Raw genomic sequence first — 12,757 nt, 5'->3', positions numbered from 1 at the left:
ATTTGACAGATCAAATTGAATTTGATTGAGTAAAAATTTATCAAGCCAATTATGTGCCTACGCCTTATCTTTAGCTTTATTGTAAATGAAATCTTTATTCTGATTTTTCTTTTTTTTTACTTCATTCCATTTTAATTTGATTGATTATGACATTCTTATTTAATCCATTCACATTATTCTCTCCACGTCAAGTATTTTACAAATAAAGTTAAATAGTAATATTAATGTAGTTATACATATTTGCTATTTTGCTGGTTGTGAACAGTCCATCACCTCCACCCTAGGACCAAAACAGATAAAAAGTAAACTTTAGAAATCAATAGAAGTAGAAGACACTTTCTCCGTTTACTTTATTCAGTTCCATCTTTTGAGGCGAGCGATTGATACGCTTTTACCAGAATTTTTTGTTTAAGTTTTTAATGTTTATCAGAATTTTTAATTTATACCAATATCAATATTTTTAATAAAAGCTTTAAAAATTTTTATGTGTGCTCCACTCTGAAGCATTACAATGATTAAAACAAGAACATTCTACCTTTTTTTTTTAAAAATTTTAATGTCTATACGTAAAAGAGAAATGCTCAGCATGATCATCCACATGCATTAGGGTCAATAAAATATATATCAAGCTCTGTAAGAAGCAAAGCAAATTAGTATCAATTTTGTTTCTTAAGAGTTAGTTTTATCCTCAAGTAATGAGCAATCGGGATGAATGCTTCCCATGACAGTGCCGTACATCAGAGAACGAAGAGGACAACCAATTAGAGAAATTCCGGCTACGACGAGTAAGGGGGTCTTATATTATTGAAAGAAGTGGGGGTTTGAGGGCGGGTGCGGAGGGCATGAAGTTGGAAGTAGAGTGGTCACTTGTGGTAGCAGAGATACTTTCAGAGCTACCCATGTCAACAGCTAGAAAAGCCAATCTGCTTTTTCTTGAATTCATTATGGATTTGATGGGTCTTTTGAACTTGTTCTTGTCCCATGCATAGTTGATTGCTAACAGATTTCTCCTCCTCCGTGTATAGGCGTTTTCAGGTTTTCCTATCTCTTTAATCGATGAAGTGGATGGGCCTTCAGCTAAATTTGTGAAACACTTGGATTTCCCATTGTAAAAACTTGAGATCCCTCTTCTGTTCACAAACCCAGTTTTTTGTTTACATTATGAAATCAAAAAAAGAAATTTTACTGTAAGCGGCGGGAGAATAGATACGAACCTCATAGGCAAAACCTGTTGAAGCGAATCCATAATGTCTAAGCCACCTTTATAAGAGCTTTCCACCTCATCATCATCTTCGTCGCAATCTCCACCATCGGCAGATCCATCACTATTCATCCCGATCCAAGACGACGACGTCGTGGTGGTAGACGATGAACTCCTCCAATCATCTTCCTCCACCTCTTTCCTTTGGTTCACCGCCGTGGATGCATTACACGCCATTCCCGATACAGTCGAGATATTAATCACTTCTTCGCCAAATTACTAAAATTGATAAAAAAAGTAAGAATAAGAAGAAAAAAGAGTTTGTTTCTTAAAACAAAAGGGCAAGGAAAATGGAAGTCTTTGGAGAGAAAAAACAAGCATAAATTAGATTTTGATCACTGAAATGTTTATTACTAAAGTTTAAAGCAAGCAACTGTGGACCTTATCCTCACCCACTCATTGTTGATGTTTCCATTTTCTTTTTCTTTTTAAAAAAAAAAGAGAGTATAATCAGGTGTTTTCGAAGCGCACGACTTGTTTGTTTGCACTGGAATGCGCTTTATCGCTGTGTAAATGTAAAGTTTAATTAAGTGAAGTGATGAGTCACAACTACGTTCTCATCTTAAAACAAAAAAGCTGTGTAGTATGCAAATGGATAATCATAAAGTTGTGATGAGCAACTGTTACGTAATTAAATGATAAGAATGGTTGGCAATTTCAAGTGCCACGTGGTCCAATTATAGAAGCAAGGTGTTGGTTTACTACTTGTTGAGGAACTGTCTGTCTCCGACTCTGACATGATAGTATGACGCGGTAGTTCGTACTTACAATGTTCTTTGGGTATGTCTGCTGACAATGCATTTGCCTTATCCACATCCTTTATTTATTTTTGAAGGTTGGCTTTGGAATCGGATGGCTCCAGTTTGGCTTTCTTACCCCACCTTTTTTTAAATATATTATATTTCTCTTAACATTTTTAAAATATATGTTTATTTAAATATTTTCTTTAAAACTATTTCTAAACAAATTTGGTTTAAAAAATATTATAAAATGAAGTTGATGTTTTCTATTAATTAACTTTAACTTAATAACAAACAGTTTAATTATAACATAAAGTACAATGTTTTAAATAAAGATAATATACAACTATAAACTATGTAAATTTAAAAAAGAAATTAAAGGTGGGATATCCAATGATAACATTATTCAATAATATTATTATATATTTAATATATAAATAGTTCGATTAATATCACGTTTTACTATTTGATTCCATTTTTGTGTCAATATATATATATGTCTGTGATAAGCCATTTTTTTATTGTAAATATGTAATTGTAAAAATAAGCCAAAATTGCAGCTTATGAAAAAATAATTAAGGTTAAATAATATTTTATGCCAGTGCTATCACTTTTACCATACATGAAACAGCTTTTTTTTTTTTTAAATCATAAATGTACACCGAAAAGAATGGGTTGAGCAGAGCCGAAGGGTTTAGTTGGGAAGTCGGCTTGAATGGGCCTATGGGTTTTGTGGCATCGGCGTAGAGGAGTCGGTAAGTGGGGCTAGTTAACAGGGCCCGGCTTGTTTTATTTAATATTATTTTATAATAATAATAATAATAAGGAAAGACCGTAAGAGTTCGACACGAGTAGAAACAGTTCAAGGGCTCGGTCTTCCTTGTTCTCCGTCTCAGATCGCTGTCAATGTACGTTTTGGTTAGTTTTATTGTTATTTTACTTGCCATCTGCTGCACCGAAGGCCACGCGCTTTATATCCTCACGGATCACCTTGTAACTATGGTTTAGTTACTATAGCAATAAAATTAAAATTAATAATAAAATTATATTTAAATTCAAACGCAATGATGATAAAAAAAAATATTATTAAAGAAGTAATATTAAAATGAGGATATAACTTAAAAAATGTATTATCAAATTCATGTATATCTTAAATAATAAAATATAACTAATAATACAAAGGATCTAAAAATTATGACGTAGGAGATGTACCTTAACAGTTTAAGGTTTAAGATTCAAGCCCAACAATAATATCACCTGTGCTCTCAATTTGTAATATATCAAATATATATTAGATTAATCATAATGCTTAATTCAAATTTAATTTTTTTTATATTAAAATGAAGAATTAGAGCAATTAAAAATACATAAAAAAGAATTAGTTAAAATTTTCAAATCCAGAAGTAGTGATGTTGCTAATACATTTATCAAACAAGAAGATAGGCCATTTAATTTTGTCGGTTAAAATTCCCTGTAATCACTTCTTAGGTGGCAAAAAGAACCCATATATTGTGACAGACACAACTGCCAGTAACAAATTCAGTTTTTTAACCAAAGGAACTTGGTTTAGACGACGAAAAGACCGCCTAAACTTATCCCTTTATTATTTTTGTTTCTAAGAAAAGGCCTCACTTTGGGACAGATCGAGGCTCAAAGAGTTCGGTTGAATGAACAGTAAAGGAGAAAACTCCAGTTTCTTTCTTTTTCTTTTTGGCTTAATTAATAATCATGAAATAGTGGCTTAATTATATTTGCAGACATTGTGTGATTTAAAGTAAGATTAAAACAGGGTGTAATGCCAAATTCCCAGACAAGAATAATCATGACGAGAATTACTAGAATATTATAAACAATGTGTTGTATTACTAGGAAATAAAGAATGTCTTTTCATGTTCATTGTTCCTTCATATGTCTGATCCGATACACCCCCCCCCCAAAAAAACCCTGAAAGACAAAACAAACAAACAAGAAAAACAAATTCCTCTGGGGAATGTTTTACCCTGAACAAATCAGAGTCCCTAGAATCATGGGGATTTTAGAGAAGATTTTTAACAAAAAAAAAAATTGATCAACAATATGGGGAAATCAAAACTTTTAGCCTGTGATGAAAATATGATATGATATGCCAGCATTTCAAAAACATCCAAGATGGTGTGATCACATTCTTCATATTATGAACAAGTCTTTGCAATTAGGGTTTTGTGATCTCGTTCACAACAACCCAGCCTCGAACAGATTTCTCCGTCTCAAAGACTCATCAACGAGCTTGAAAGTTTTCTTCACAAGCTTCTGGTCAAGGGCAGTGGTTCTATATATCTTAAAGACTCGGTCAACTCTATCAGGGGCTGTGCTTTGAAAATACAGCTCCTCAAATTTCTTCTTTACGAACCTGAACAGACAGAGAGTTCATAAAATTGTCGTAGGTTGAAAAATTTCTTCTTCGCAAAGAGGGGAGATGAATTGCTTACTCATATGCATGCTCGATCTCTTGTTTTCCGGTTGAAACTGGCTGGTAATCTTTGAACCACTCGCATACATTTAGAGGAACCTATGGAATCTCGAATTCTAAAGATCACACTCATGCAAACATATAAATATTGTAATTTTATACCCATTATACTGGCTTTTACCTTTAGAACCTTGTTTTCGAATATGTCGAATTTGTTGAGGAACAGCATGAAGGATGTTTTCTGTAAAAAAACAACCAAGTTTTTACATTAAGTTAAATTCCAGCTATAACCAAAATCCTTTACCTTGTAGACACACAAAGAGCATAATATAGCATAAGGAAAACCTCAAAGCATGGTTGCTTTAAGACCCAATCAAAGAGTTCTTTTGTCTCCACCATCCGATTCTTCTGTTCGTCCTCGAAAAGAGTTTGATCATACCTAAACCACGACAGTTTCTGGGTTAATATTTCTGCATTTTGATACCAGGTTCAATATAGAAGCAGTGTTGTATCTTTACATGTACAGACAAAATGGAATTTGCAGATGGCAAAAGCAAAAAGGTCTTACTCGCTAATAGCAGCACAAAATATCACAGCCGTAACACCTTCAAAAAGATGGATCCATTTCCTTCTCTCATTTCTCTGGCCTCCCACATCAAAGAGTCTGTATACTTCACCACTTTTCTTATTCTCCCCCACGGGGCTGCAAAGCAGACATCATACATAACAACATGAGTTATTAATCAAGTAACCCAATAAAATGCAGACAGGAACCTATGCTGTATTGATGATCTAACCATTGATTTTTGAGTCACCTTACCAAAATATAATCTGCATAGATCATGTCAAACATGAACACCTATTTGAGTACCTAATTGAAGATATCTATATAAGCAAAGGATAGACTAGATATAATTCACCTGAACTGAATTTCAACAACACCAGTTGTACGAACTCTTGCATATAGAACATCCTCCTGCAATATGGAACAGATTAGGAAGCCAATGGACAGAGTTTGTAGTTCTTAAAAAAGTGCAATATTACCAACATTGCATGTTAAATAGGCTAATAAAGATGCAGACAGGACCAAAAAGAATTCATTTTCAAGGTTTTTTTTATCATTCACACTCATCTTGTTGAGGGTATAAATCATATATATGATAATTGTTTTGATAAGCAAGGACGTATATTATAATTGTCTTTATCATATATACATGATGGAACTTCTTTAAGAAGGAAATATTGCAAATTCTAGATACCTTTGTGGGAATATAATTTGCATCAGACAATCTTTGCAAATTTTCCATGAAATAATGAGTACAATCGGGAACTTGAAGTTCATTACCACGAGCATAGGTTTCCTACAAGTACACAGAGTGATTAAGTACTAAAATACACCATCGAAAGGACCAGTTTCAACAGGTTCAGTAAATTCCCCACACAAAAGGAGCAATGCTTAAACAGCTTAACGTAAAGCAAATACGTACCTGAATTGCAGAATCTTTCCAGAGAGTTTCTATCTCCTGTGCAAGTTCTCTATTTAGACGTGGATAGTCCAACCTGCTTCCGATTTCTGATAGTTTCTCTCCAATAACCTGACAGAGTAAAGAAAGTGTGTGTAATACCTTGACTACAAATCAAAAACTGATTTATTCAAAAAAATGCAACATAAAAATGATGAATTCAAACCTTAATTTCGCTGGATAAAACATATTTGGAAGAATCTGCATCATTTTGAGCAAATTCCTTTGATCCATCATACAGTATCTATCAAACCATGTTAAGCTCAAGTTAAGAACCTAGATAAAGATCCTCGTATGATATAAATAAAATTCCTCGTCATAGATAACTGACACCTGAAGGGAAATAACCAACACACCCTTTTCAGGTTTTGCGTACTTTTATAGTCTGATAGATGTTTGCATGGATGACAGAGATATAGCTCTTTAGCTCGTCCTCGTCAAAGCCAGTTTGAAACAGAAGCTTTATCTACAGATAAGAATAAAAGAACGATATACCAGCATTCTCGACTGATAAGAAATCAATTCAATAAAAGGCCAATCAATCTGTTTTACCTGCTTAAAAATTGTTGACTTCCCAGATTCACCAGCACCTTAAAAACAAAGAATATTTAAGTCATTGAAAGAACAAGAAAGAAAAAAAAAAGGCATTGCTGCAAATCAGCACGAACAGTTTAGGCCGCTCAACTTCGTATCTCAATTGTTAAGGATTAATCGACCAAACGTTCTTTGATACTAATCTAGGCGTAGCAAGTATAAGCATAACCAACTACAATTTTATGATAACCAGTACTATTTGCCAGTCTTGGACAAAAACAAATGAAAAAAGTGCAATTTAGCTATCAATACAAACCATTAAACAAATTAGGATAAAGACTGATATGCATGCCAAGTCCTCTATAAGCATGAACATTTTCCATAGACAAACAGAAAAACAAATGGCATTTAACATGCTCCTATTCATATCCATAAAATTTGGACAGGGTTAGAACATGAAGGTTCCATATCAATGTCTTAAACCATTCAAACATAATAGTAAGAATTTAACGGAGTCAAAATACAAAAGTACAAAGCTCATTTTTTGCTAACGAACAAGGCAAAAAAAAGGAAAGCAAACTAAGTAGCACACACCAAGTAGTAGAAGTTTTTGGATATGCTTTTCAGCTTTTCGCTCTTGTTCGATTCTCCTGTCAATTTCTGCAGCCTGAAAATGAACAAACTCGAAATTAAACTAAATATACTATGTAAATAAAACCATATCCAAAGAGTTAGTCCGGTTGTACTAAAATAAAAGGATGGTATATGTTGCATGTAAACTGTGTTCACCTGTGCATTTTCCTCGGCATCTGCTTCAGTGTAACGATGATTTTTACTGCATAATAAACCCATATTCTCTAGAACAGTAATCAGCATAGAAGATGCATAAAATTAAGCACCAAAAGGCATCTTATGTGCCCTTGCCTCCAACAGTATTCACTAATAATGAATTTTAAGGCAACAATGATTACAGTCGTCTCCTCCTACAAGAGATCCTTTCGTAAGAATCCATGAAATTTCTTAAAACAACTTCATAAGCTTTCTAGCAATAGTCCACAAAATGGCAAGAAAGTTTCTTTTACTACAAACATGAGAAAATCTGCCTGAAATTCAGGTTACAAACAAAATCATGATCAGCAGTCAAAACATTCCAAAACAACTGTACAAATATAAATCAAAGCATATCATAACTGATTAAATTGCCTCCCCCCTCCCACTCAGATGTAAGCCTACAAATCAGCAATCAGATTCCATTTTATTTCACATGAATCTACAAACTTAATGTGAACATGACATCGAAGCACGTGGCCACGTGCTAGACAACAATTAATAAACCATACATGAACGTCCATTTCTGTATTCACCATTACCCACAACAACAATATACCGTTCTTTAGATGTTTTCAATGTTTTTGGGACTTCATTACCCTCCTTTACAGCATAATTTTCATGCCTCCTCGACTTTTTCCACGAAATATTAGAAACTAAAGTGCTCAATTTTGTCAAACAAACAGAAATTAACCCACAAATCTCAGCTGCTCACCGGATCACTCACCGGAAGCTTTTCAGTTCAAAGAAATGCTAAGGAAAACAGTAGAATGAAGATTCTCACTAGTTCAACAAAAGAAAAAATCAAAACAAAAAAAAATGAGCATACCCAAAATCCTGCTGATCTAATCACCAAAAAACCAACAAAGAGATCTCCAAAAGCAGGCACGAAAAAACCCAAAAGATCTAAAGCACAAAAGATTGGAAGTTCAACAAGATGCAAACAAAAATAAGAAGAAAAAACTTACCTAATAACAAGAAGAAGGGTCTGGTAAGGTTGATAGACTAAAAGGGTTAGCTTTAGATTCGTACAATTGGGGCAAGAAAACAGAGAGTGAAAGAGTTTTTCTTTTGAGGCCAACTATGGATATGTTATTTTATTAGTGGTAATAATAAAAAAATGTTTTGAAACTTTGTTCAAGTGTGAAAATTATAAATAAACAATAAAAATTGGAATTTTAAAAGAGAGATTTTGGAGAGCAAAACAAGGAAGAAGAAAGATGGAGACGCAAGCAAAGCAAAGCGAAAGGGAAGAAAGAAGGAGCGCCGAAAGTGTTGGCTTTGGTTGCCTTCTCTTTCTTTCAATCTTCAGTCAAAGTTAGAAAGATCTGTACTTTTTTATATATAATAGAAAATTTTTAAACCTCATACTCCCCCATTAAAAAATGTGTACAAATTACACAAGAATATGTAGTATATTGTTTTTATATAGCGAGAGAAATGGGTGTCTCGGGAAAATACATAGACGCGCTTAGACTGGAACTCTGCTCTGCTCTGCTTCAGCTTCAGCTTCAGCTTCAGTTGCTGCCATTGCCATTGCCATTGCCTATCTTTTTTCCTTTACTTTTTTCCCTCTGATCCTCTCTGTTCACAAAGTCTCGAATATCTTCTCACATTTTGACCGTAGAAAAAATAATGCACTTTTTATTTGCGTTTTCTTTTTCAAAATAAAATTAATGCTTTGTTTGAATTAATTTTTATTAATTTAATGAATAATTTAAAAAAGTGTTAAGACCTCGATAAAACTAGTCAAGCTTAGAGGTATTACAGCTCAACAAAGAATAGGACTGCCCGAAATAAGCTCCAGCCTAAAAGCTAATTTCATCCAAATAAATTAGGATAACGTTCATATCTTTTACCCGGGTGAAATCACAAATTTTTTTAGGTGGAAATTAAATTTTATATTTTTATAATAGTTTAAGTTTTTATAATTTTTTTAAAATTTAAATTAAATTTTTGCTATCTTTTATATTAAAGTACAATTTTACTTATAAATTATAAAGAGATTTAAATAAAAAAATATTTTAAGGAGACTTTTTTACCAAATACAATGTAAATGTTGAAAAAAATAGATACTTAGAAGCTTTGAAGCATATTTTTTATTAGTAAATGTTAAGATTTAAATCATAAAATTATGGTTTTATATTCTATTCCTTGGAATCTTTATATCAGTATATTATATGTTCAAAATGGTTGAGTGATAAATGAAAAATTAATGCTCAAAGTAACCCACTTATGAATTAAGTAGATAAAAATAAAAAACTTAGTCTGATACTAGTTAAATATAAAAAATGAAATATGTTTATATATGAGAACCAACTTGATAATTATTGAATAACTAAGTTAATACTTTCTCTCATATGCAAGGAGTGTAAATCTAAACTTGTTAGGGTGGAAGGGTGTACTCATAACATGCCTTATTCAATTATCAATTTACTGTTATTTAACTAACGCTTATACAACGGTAAATACTCTTAAATTAAAATTTTATTCCAAATAAAAAATTTTCTTTTTGGCATTTACAATGAAATTACTTGTTTATCTCAATTTAACTTATCTTTTATTTCATAATATAATATCTAAAAAAAATGATAAATATTGTGAAACTGTTGGAAGTATTTTTTACACGATTTTTCAACTTCAATAATATCGATGGAAGAATTTAGGCAAAATGTGAAAATAAATAAATCAGCGAATGAAAGTTGATAGTTAGATTTAGGCAAGTGGGGAATGGAACTCTAAGCAACTTCACAATGACTTATAAATACTGAAGTCAAGAGATTAACCAATGTATGACAGTTCTATTCTCTATCATCTATCCTTCCAAAATATTTATTCACTTCAATATTTTTTACCTTGCAGTCCACTTACAATGTTTATACCATTCATCGTAGACCCCAACATTGTGTATTATGTAATATTAATACACTCATTTTACGATCATAGAAAAAATAATTTTAAGATATAAAATATCTTATTTTAAAATGTTTTAGATAAATTCTTTTAACATATGTAAATCATTAGTTATTTTATTTTGAAATTACAGCATCTACAAGTTTTGTCTAAATTAATTTTAGTTTAATAACGGAAATATTCCAATTACAAAGCATAATTAATTAAATCTTTTAACTTTTCTAACTTAAAAAATAATAATTAATTAGATCCTTTAAGTTGTTTAACTATTATTATTGTTTAAAATTAAAAGTGTTTTGAATTAATGGGCCAATTGAACCAATTTGTAAGAATAAAAAATATGCAGACCTTTAGACTTTGTACTAAAACCAAACAAATATATTAACTTTAATTACCTACCTTTGGTTGGATTAATTACTCATAAATTATTTTATTCGTTTTATATAATTTTAGATTGAGCCGATCAAACGATCGAATACTCTCTTCTTCTTCTTTTTTCTTTTTCTTTATTAGCATAAATAACATAAGGAAAGATTACTTATTTATTTGTTTTAATTACTTTATTAATTATCTATCATCATATTTTTGTTTTTGTAATAATTACAAAGACGGTAATAACATAAAGTGAGAAATAGCGTCCATATAAGGCTTTTGGCTGGTGATGCTCATGGGTCTGGAAATTCAATAATGGAGCAGGTAGTGGTGCAACCGACGTTTCGGGCAAAACACATTAGGCCGCATCCCATGCTTGGATTCGTGAAGCAACCTGCAAGACAACTGAAAATATCGCAATTTAAGAAGCAGGTTACACTCCCACTAACTTTGTCTGGGCAACTGTCCTGCCGTTCCGAGGCCAACGCATTTTGGGTCATCGCCACCGCCCCTATCCCTACTACCCCTATGCAGATATTCAGCAACAGCAGTCGTGCCAGTACCACGCTCACGGACCTCGATGATCTCAATCCAACACTACCCATTTTTATTACGAATTAATAATAATCAAAGAGCTTGAATATTTGTGTGTATATATAGCAGCTTGTGTGTTATATGGGAAGGCAGAGAATTGATTAAACGAATGTAAACACGTTTCTAAGTATATATCAAATCATGCGAGAGGAATGATGATAAATGGTGGGTAAATTTGCTTCAACTGCACGACAATTCTAACTCCAGTTGTTAATATAAATTGCATGCTTGCTTGCTTCATGGCATACCCTCACTACCTAATTGCATTTTACTCCCAAATACGAATTACTCGTGTGTAATTATCATATTTGTTATTTAACGGATCATGCAGTGTTTATTGTAATTATGACCAAATACAAAGTTATTGCATTCATTGCAGTTATCACGAATACACAAGTTACTGTAATAACATATAGAAACTACATTGTAAGGTTTTTGTATGTTTAAAGTATTATTAATATTTATTTCATGCATTAATTTTTTTTTTATAATTTTGCGTTTTTATCTTATTCTTCTTGTCATGCTTTAATGGCCGTGTATAAACTCATCATTTATTGATTATAATTTTAATTTTAAATTCATTTACTTTATAAAATTTTGATCATTCTGTCAAACATTGATATAAATAGTATAGAAATAACTTTTAGCACTTTAATTTAATTTTCTAAAGCTTAACGAAGAGCATACTCCCTTTTAAGATTAATGTGCTCTTCATGTTACTAAGGAAAGCAATAGTGGATTATAATTGAAACCAATTTTATAGGTTTATGATAGATTTAGGGTTTTTTTTTAAATTTAAGTACTTAATCTGATCATTTATTGAAATTAAGATTTAGTTATTAAAAAATCAAATAAATCAACAATAATTGAAAAACCAAAGCGGACAAAATTTGTGCATAAAGATGGAATATCCTTTAACATTACAAATTTCGTACTCAAACAAAGACAAAAGAATTGGCCATCTATTTAAGGTTAATTATTTGTGATGCATCATGAATAATAGGTGGATTCAGTTGGTTATATTCAGATACAATCAACTTATTTTATTTTTATAATTTTAAATCAAATCAACCTAAATGGTTGAATGCTCTTCTTACATGTTAATCATTAACAACATAACACACTAATCCAGTGGCATTGTATAAGTTTACTTGTTTATTTATTTCAAAGACATTATTCATTGTGTATCATCATATTTTTTTGTTTTGTAATAATAATAACAAACACTTAATAATAAATAAACAACGCGCGCGCTCACACACATATATATATATCCCTCTAGGTCTTAACACGGGCTGATTGGCCTCGAATATCAAAGGGGGTGCAGCCAAATTGGCAACTGGTGTTTTCGAAAAAGCACTTAGTGCCGCATCCGATCGAGGGAGATGTCACACAGCCTGCAAGGCAGCCGAGATAACCGCATTTCATGGAGCAGGACATTGTACTCTTTCCGCAATAGCCCCCCAGTTTTGAGGCCAACGCATTTGGGGGCTTCACTTGAGCTGATGCCGCCTTCGCCAATATTCCTATGCAGATACTCAAC

General features: G+C 32.2%; 2 protein-coding genes across 7 annotated transcripts; both read right to left on the bottom strand.

Annotated features, from left to right (window-relative positions):
* Positions 1-609: 609 nt before the first annotated feature.
* Positions 610-1,857, bottom strand: LOC107958802 (uncharacterized). Of its 2 annotated transcripts, none has more exons than XM_016894686.2 (3): positions 1,654-1,857; positions 1,215-1,480; positions 610-1,130 (listed from the first exon to the last, which is right to left on the bottom strand). In XM_016894686.2, the coding sequence occupies exons 2-3, from the start codon at positions 1,436-1,438 to the stop codon at positions 797-799; spliced, it is 558 nt and encodes a 185-aa protein (XP_016750175.1). In that variant the 5' UTR covers positions 1,439-1,480; positions 1,654-1,857; the 3' UTR covers positions 610-796. The 2 variants fall into 2 exon arrangements, with proteins under 2 accessions (XP_016750175.1, XP_016750174.1); XM_016894685.2 differs by having other exon boundaries at positions 1,643-1,820.
* A 1,987-nt stretch (positions 1,858-3,844) lies between these two features.
* LOC107958804 (guanine nucleotide-binding protein alpha-1 subunit-like) lies at positions 3,845-8,949 on the bottom strand. Of its 5 annotated transcripts, none has more exons than XM_016894688.2 (14): positions 8,304-8,949; positions 7,297-7,490; positions 7,102-7,174; positions 6,526-6,563; positions 6,350-6,439; positions 6,140-6,217; positions 5,938-6,045; positions 5,710-5,811; positions 5,371-5,426; positions 5,019-5,153; positions 4,796-4,889; positions 4,632-4,691; positions 4,470-4,549; positions 3,845-4,390 (listed from the first exon to the last, which is right to left on the bottom strand). In XM_016894688.2, exons 2-14 carry the CDS (start codon positions 7,381-7,383, stop codon positions 4,213-4,215), a joined length of 1,179 nt encoding a protein of 392 aa, XP_016750177.1. In that variant the 5' UTR covers positions 7,384-7,490; positions 8,304-8,949; the 3' UTR covers positions 3,845-4,212.
* Positions 8,950-12,757: the final 3,808 nt, after the last annotated feature.

This window comes from Gossypium hirsutum, chromosome A05 (genome assembly GCF_007990345.1).
Source record: "Gossypium hirsutum isolate 1008001.06 chromosome A05, Gossypium_hirsutum_v2.1, whole genome shotgun sequence".
NCBI lineage: Eukaryota > Viridiplantae > Streptophyta > Magnoliopsida > Malvales > Malvaceae > Gossypium > Gossypium hirsutum.
Note: the sequence above shows the minus strand (reverse complement) of the source record. Positions and strands in the feature narration are given on the sequence as shown.

What these genes read in the sequence shown, in the direction of transcription:
- LOC107958802 (XM_016894686.2), bottom strand. Translation starts at nt 1,438, where the DNA reads ATGGCGTGTAATGCATCCACGGCGGTGAACCAAAGGAAAGAGGTGGAG. An exon ending in CAACAGGTTTTGCCTATGAG is followed by an intron (nt 1,131 to 1,214) that starts GTTCGTATCTAT and finishes GTTTGTGAACAG; the next exon opens with AAGAGGGATCTCAAGTTTTT.
- LOC107958804 (XM_016894688.2), bottom strand. Translation starts at nt 7,383, where the DNA reads ATGCTGATTACTGTTCTAGAGAATATGGGTTTATTATGCAGTAAAAAT. An exon ending in ACATCTATCAGACTATAAAA is followed by an intron (nt 6,218 to 6,349) that starts GTACGCAAAACC and finishes ATGGTTTGATAG; the next exon opens with ATACTGTATGATGGATCAAA. An exon ending in TCGAAAACAAGGTTCTAAAG is followed by an intron (nt 4,550 to 4,631) that starts GTAAAAGCCAGT and finishes GAGATTCCATAG; the next exon opens with GTTCCTCTAAATGTATGCGA.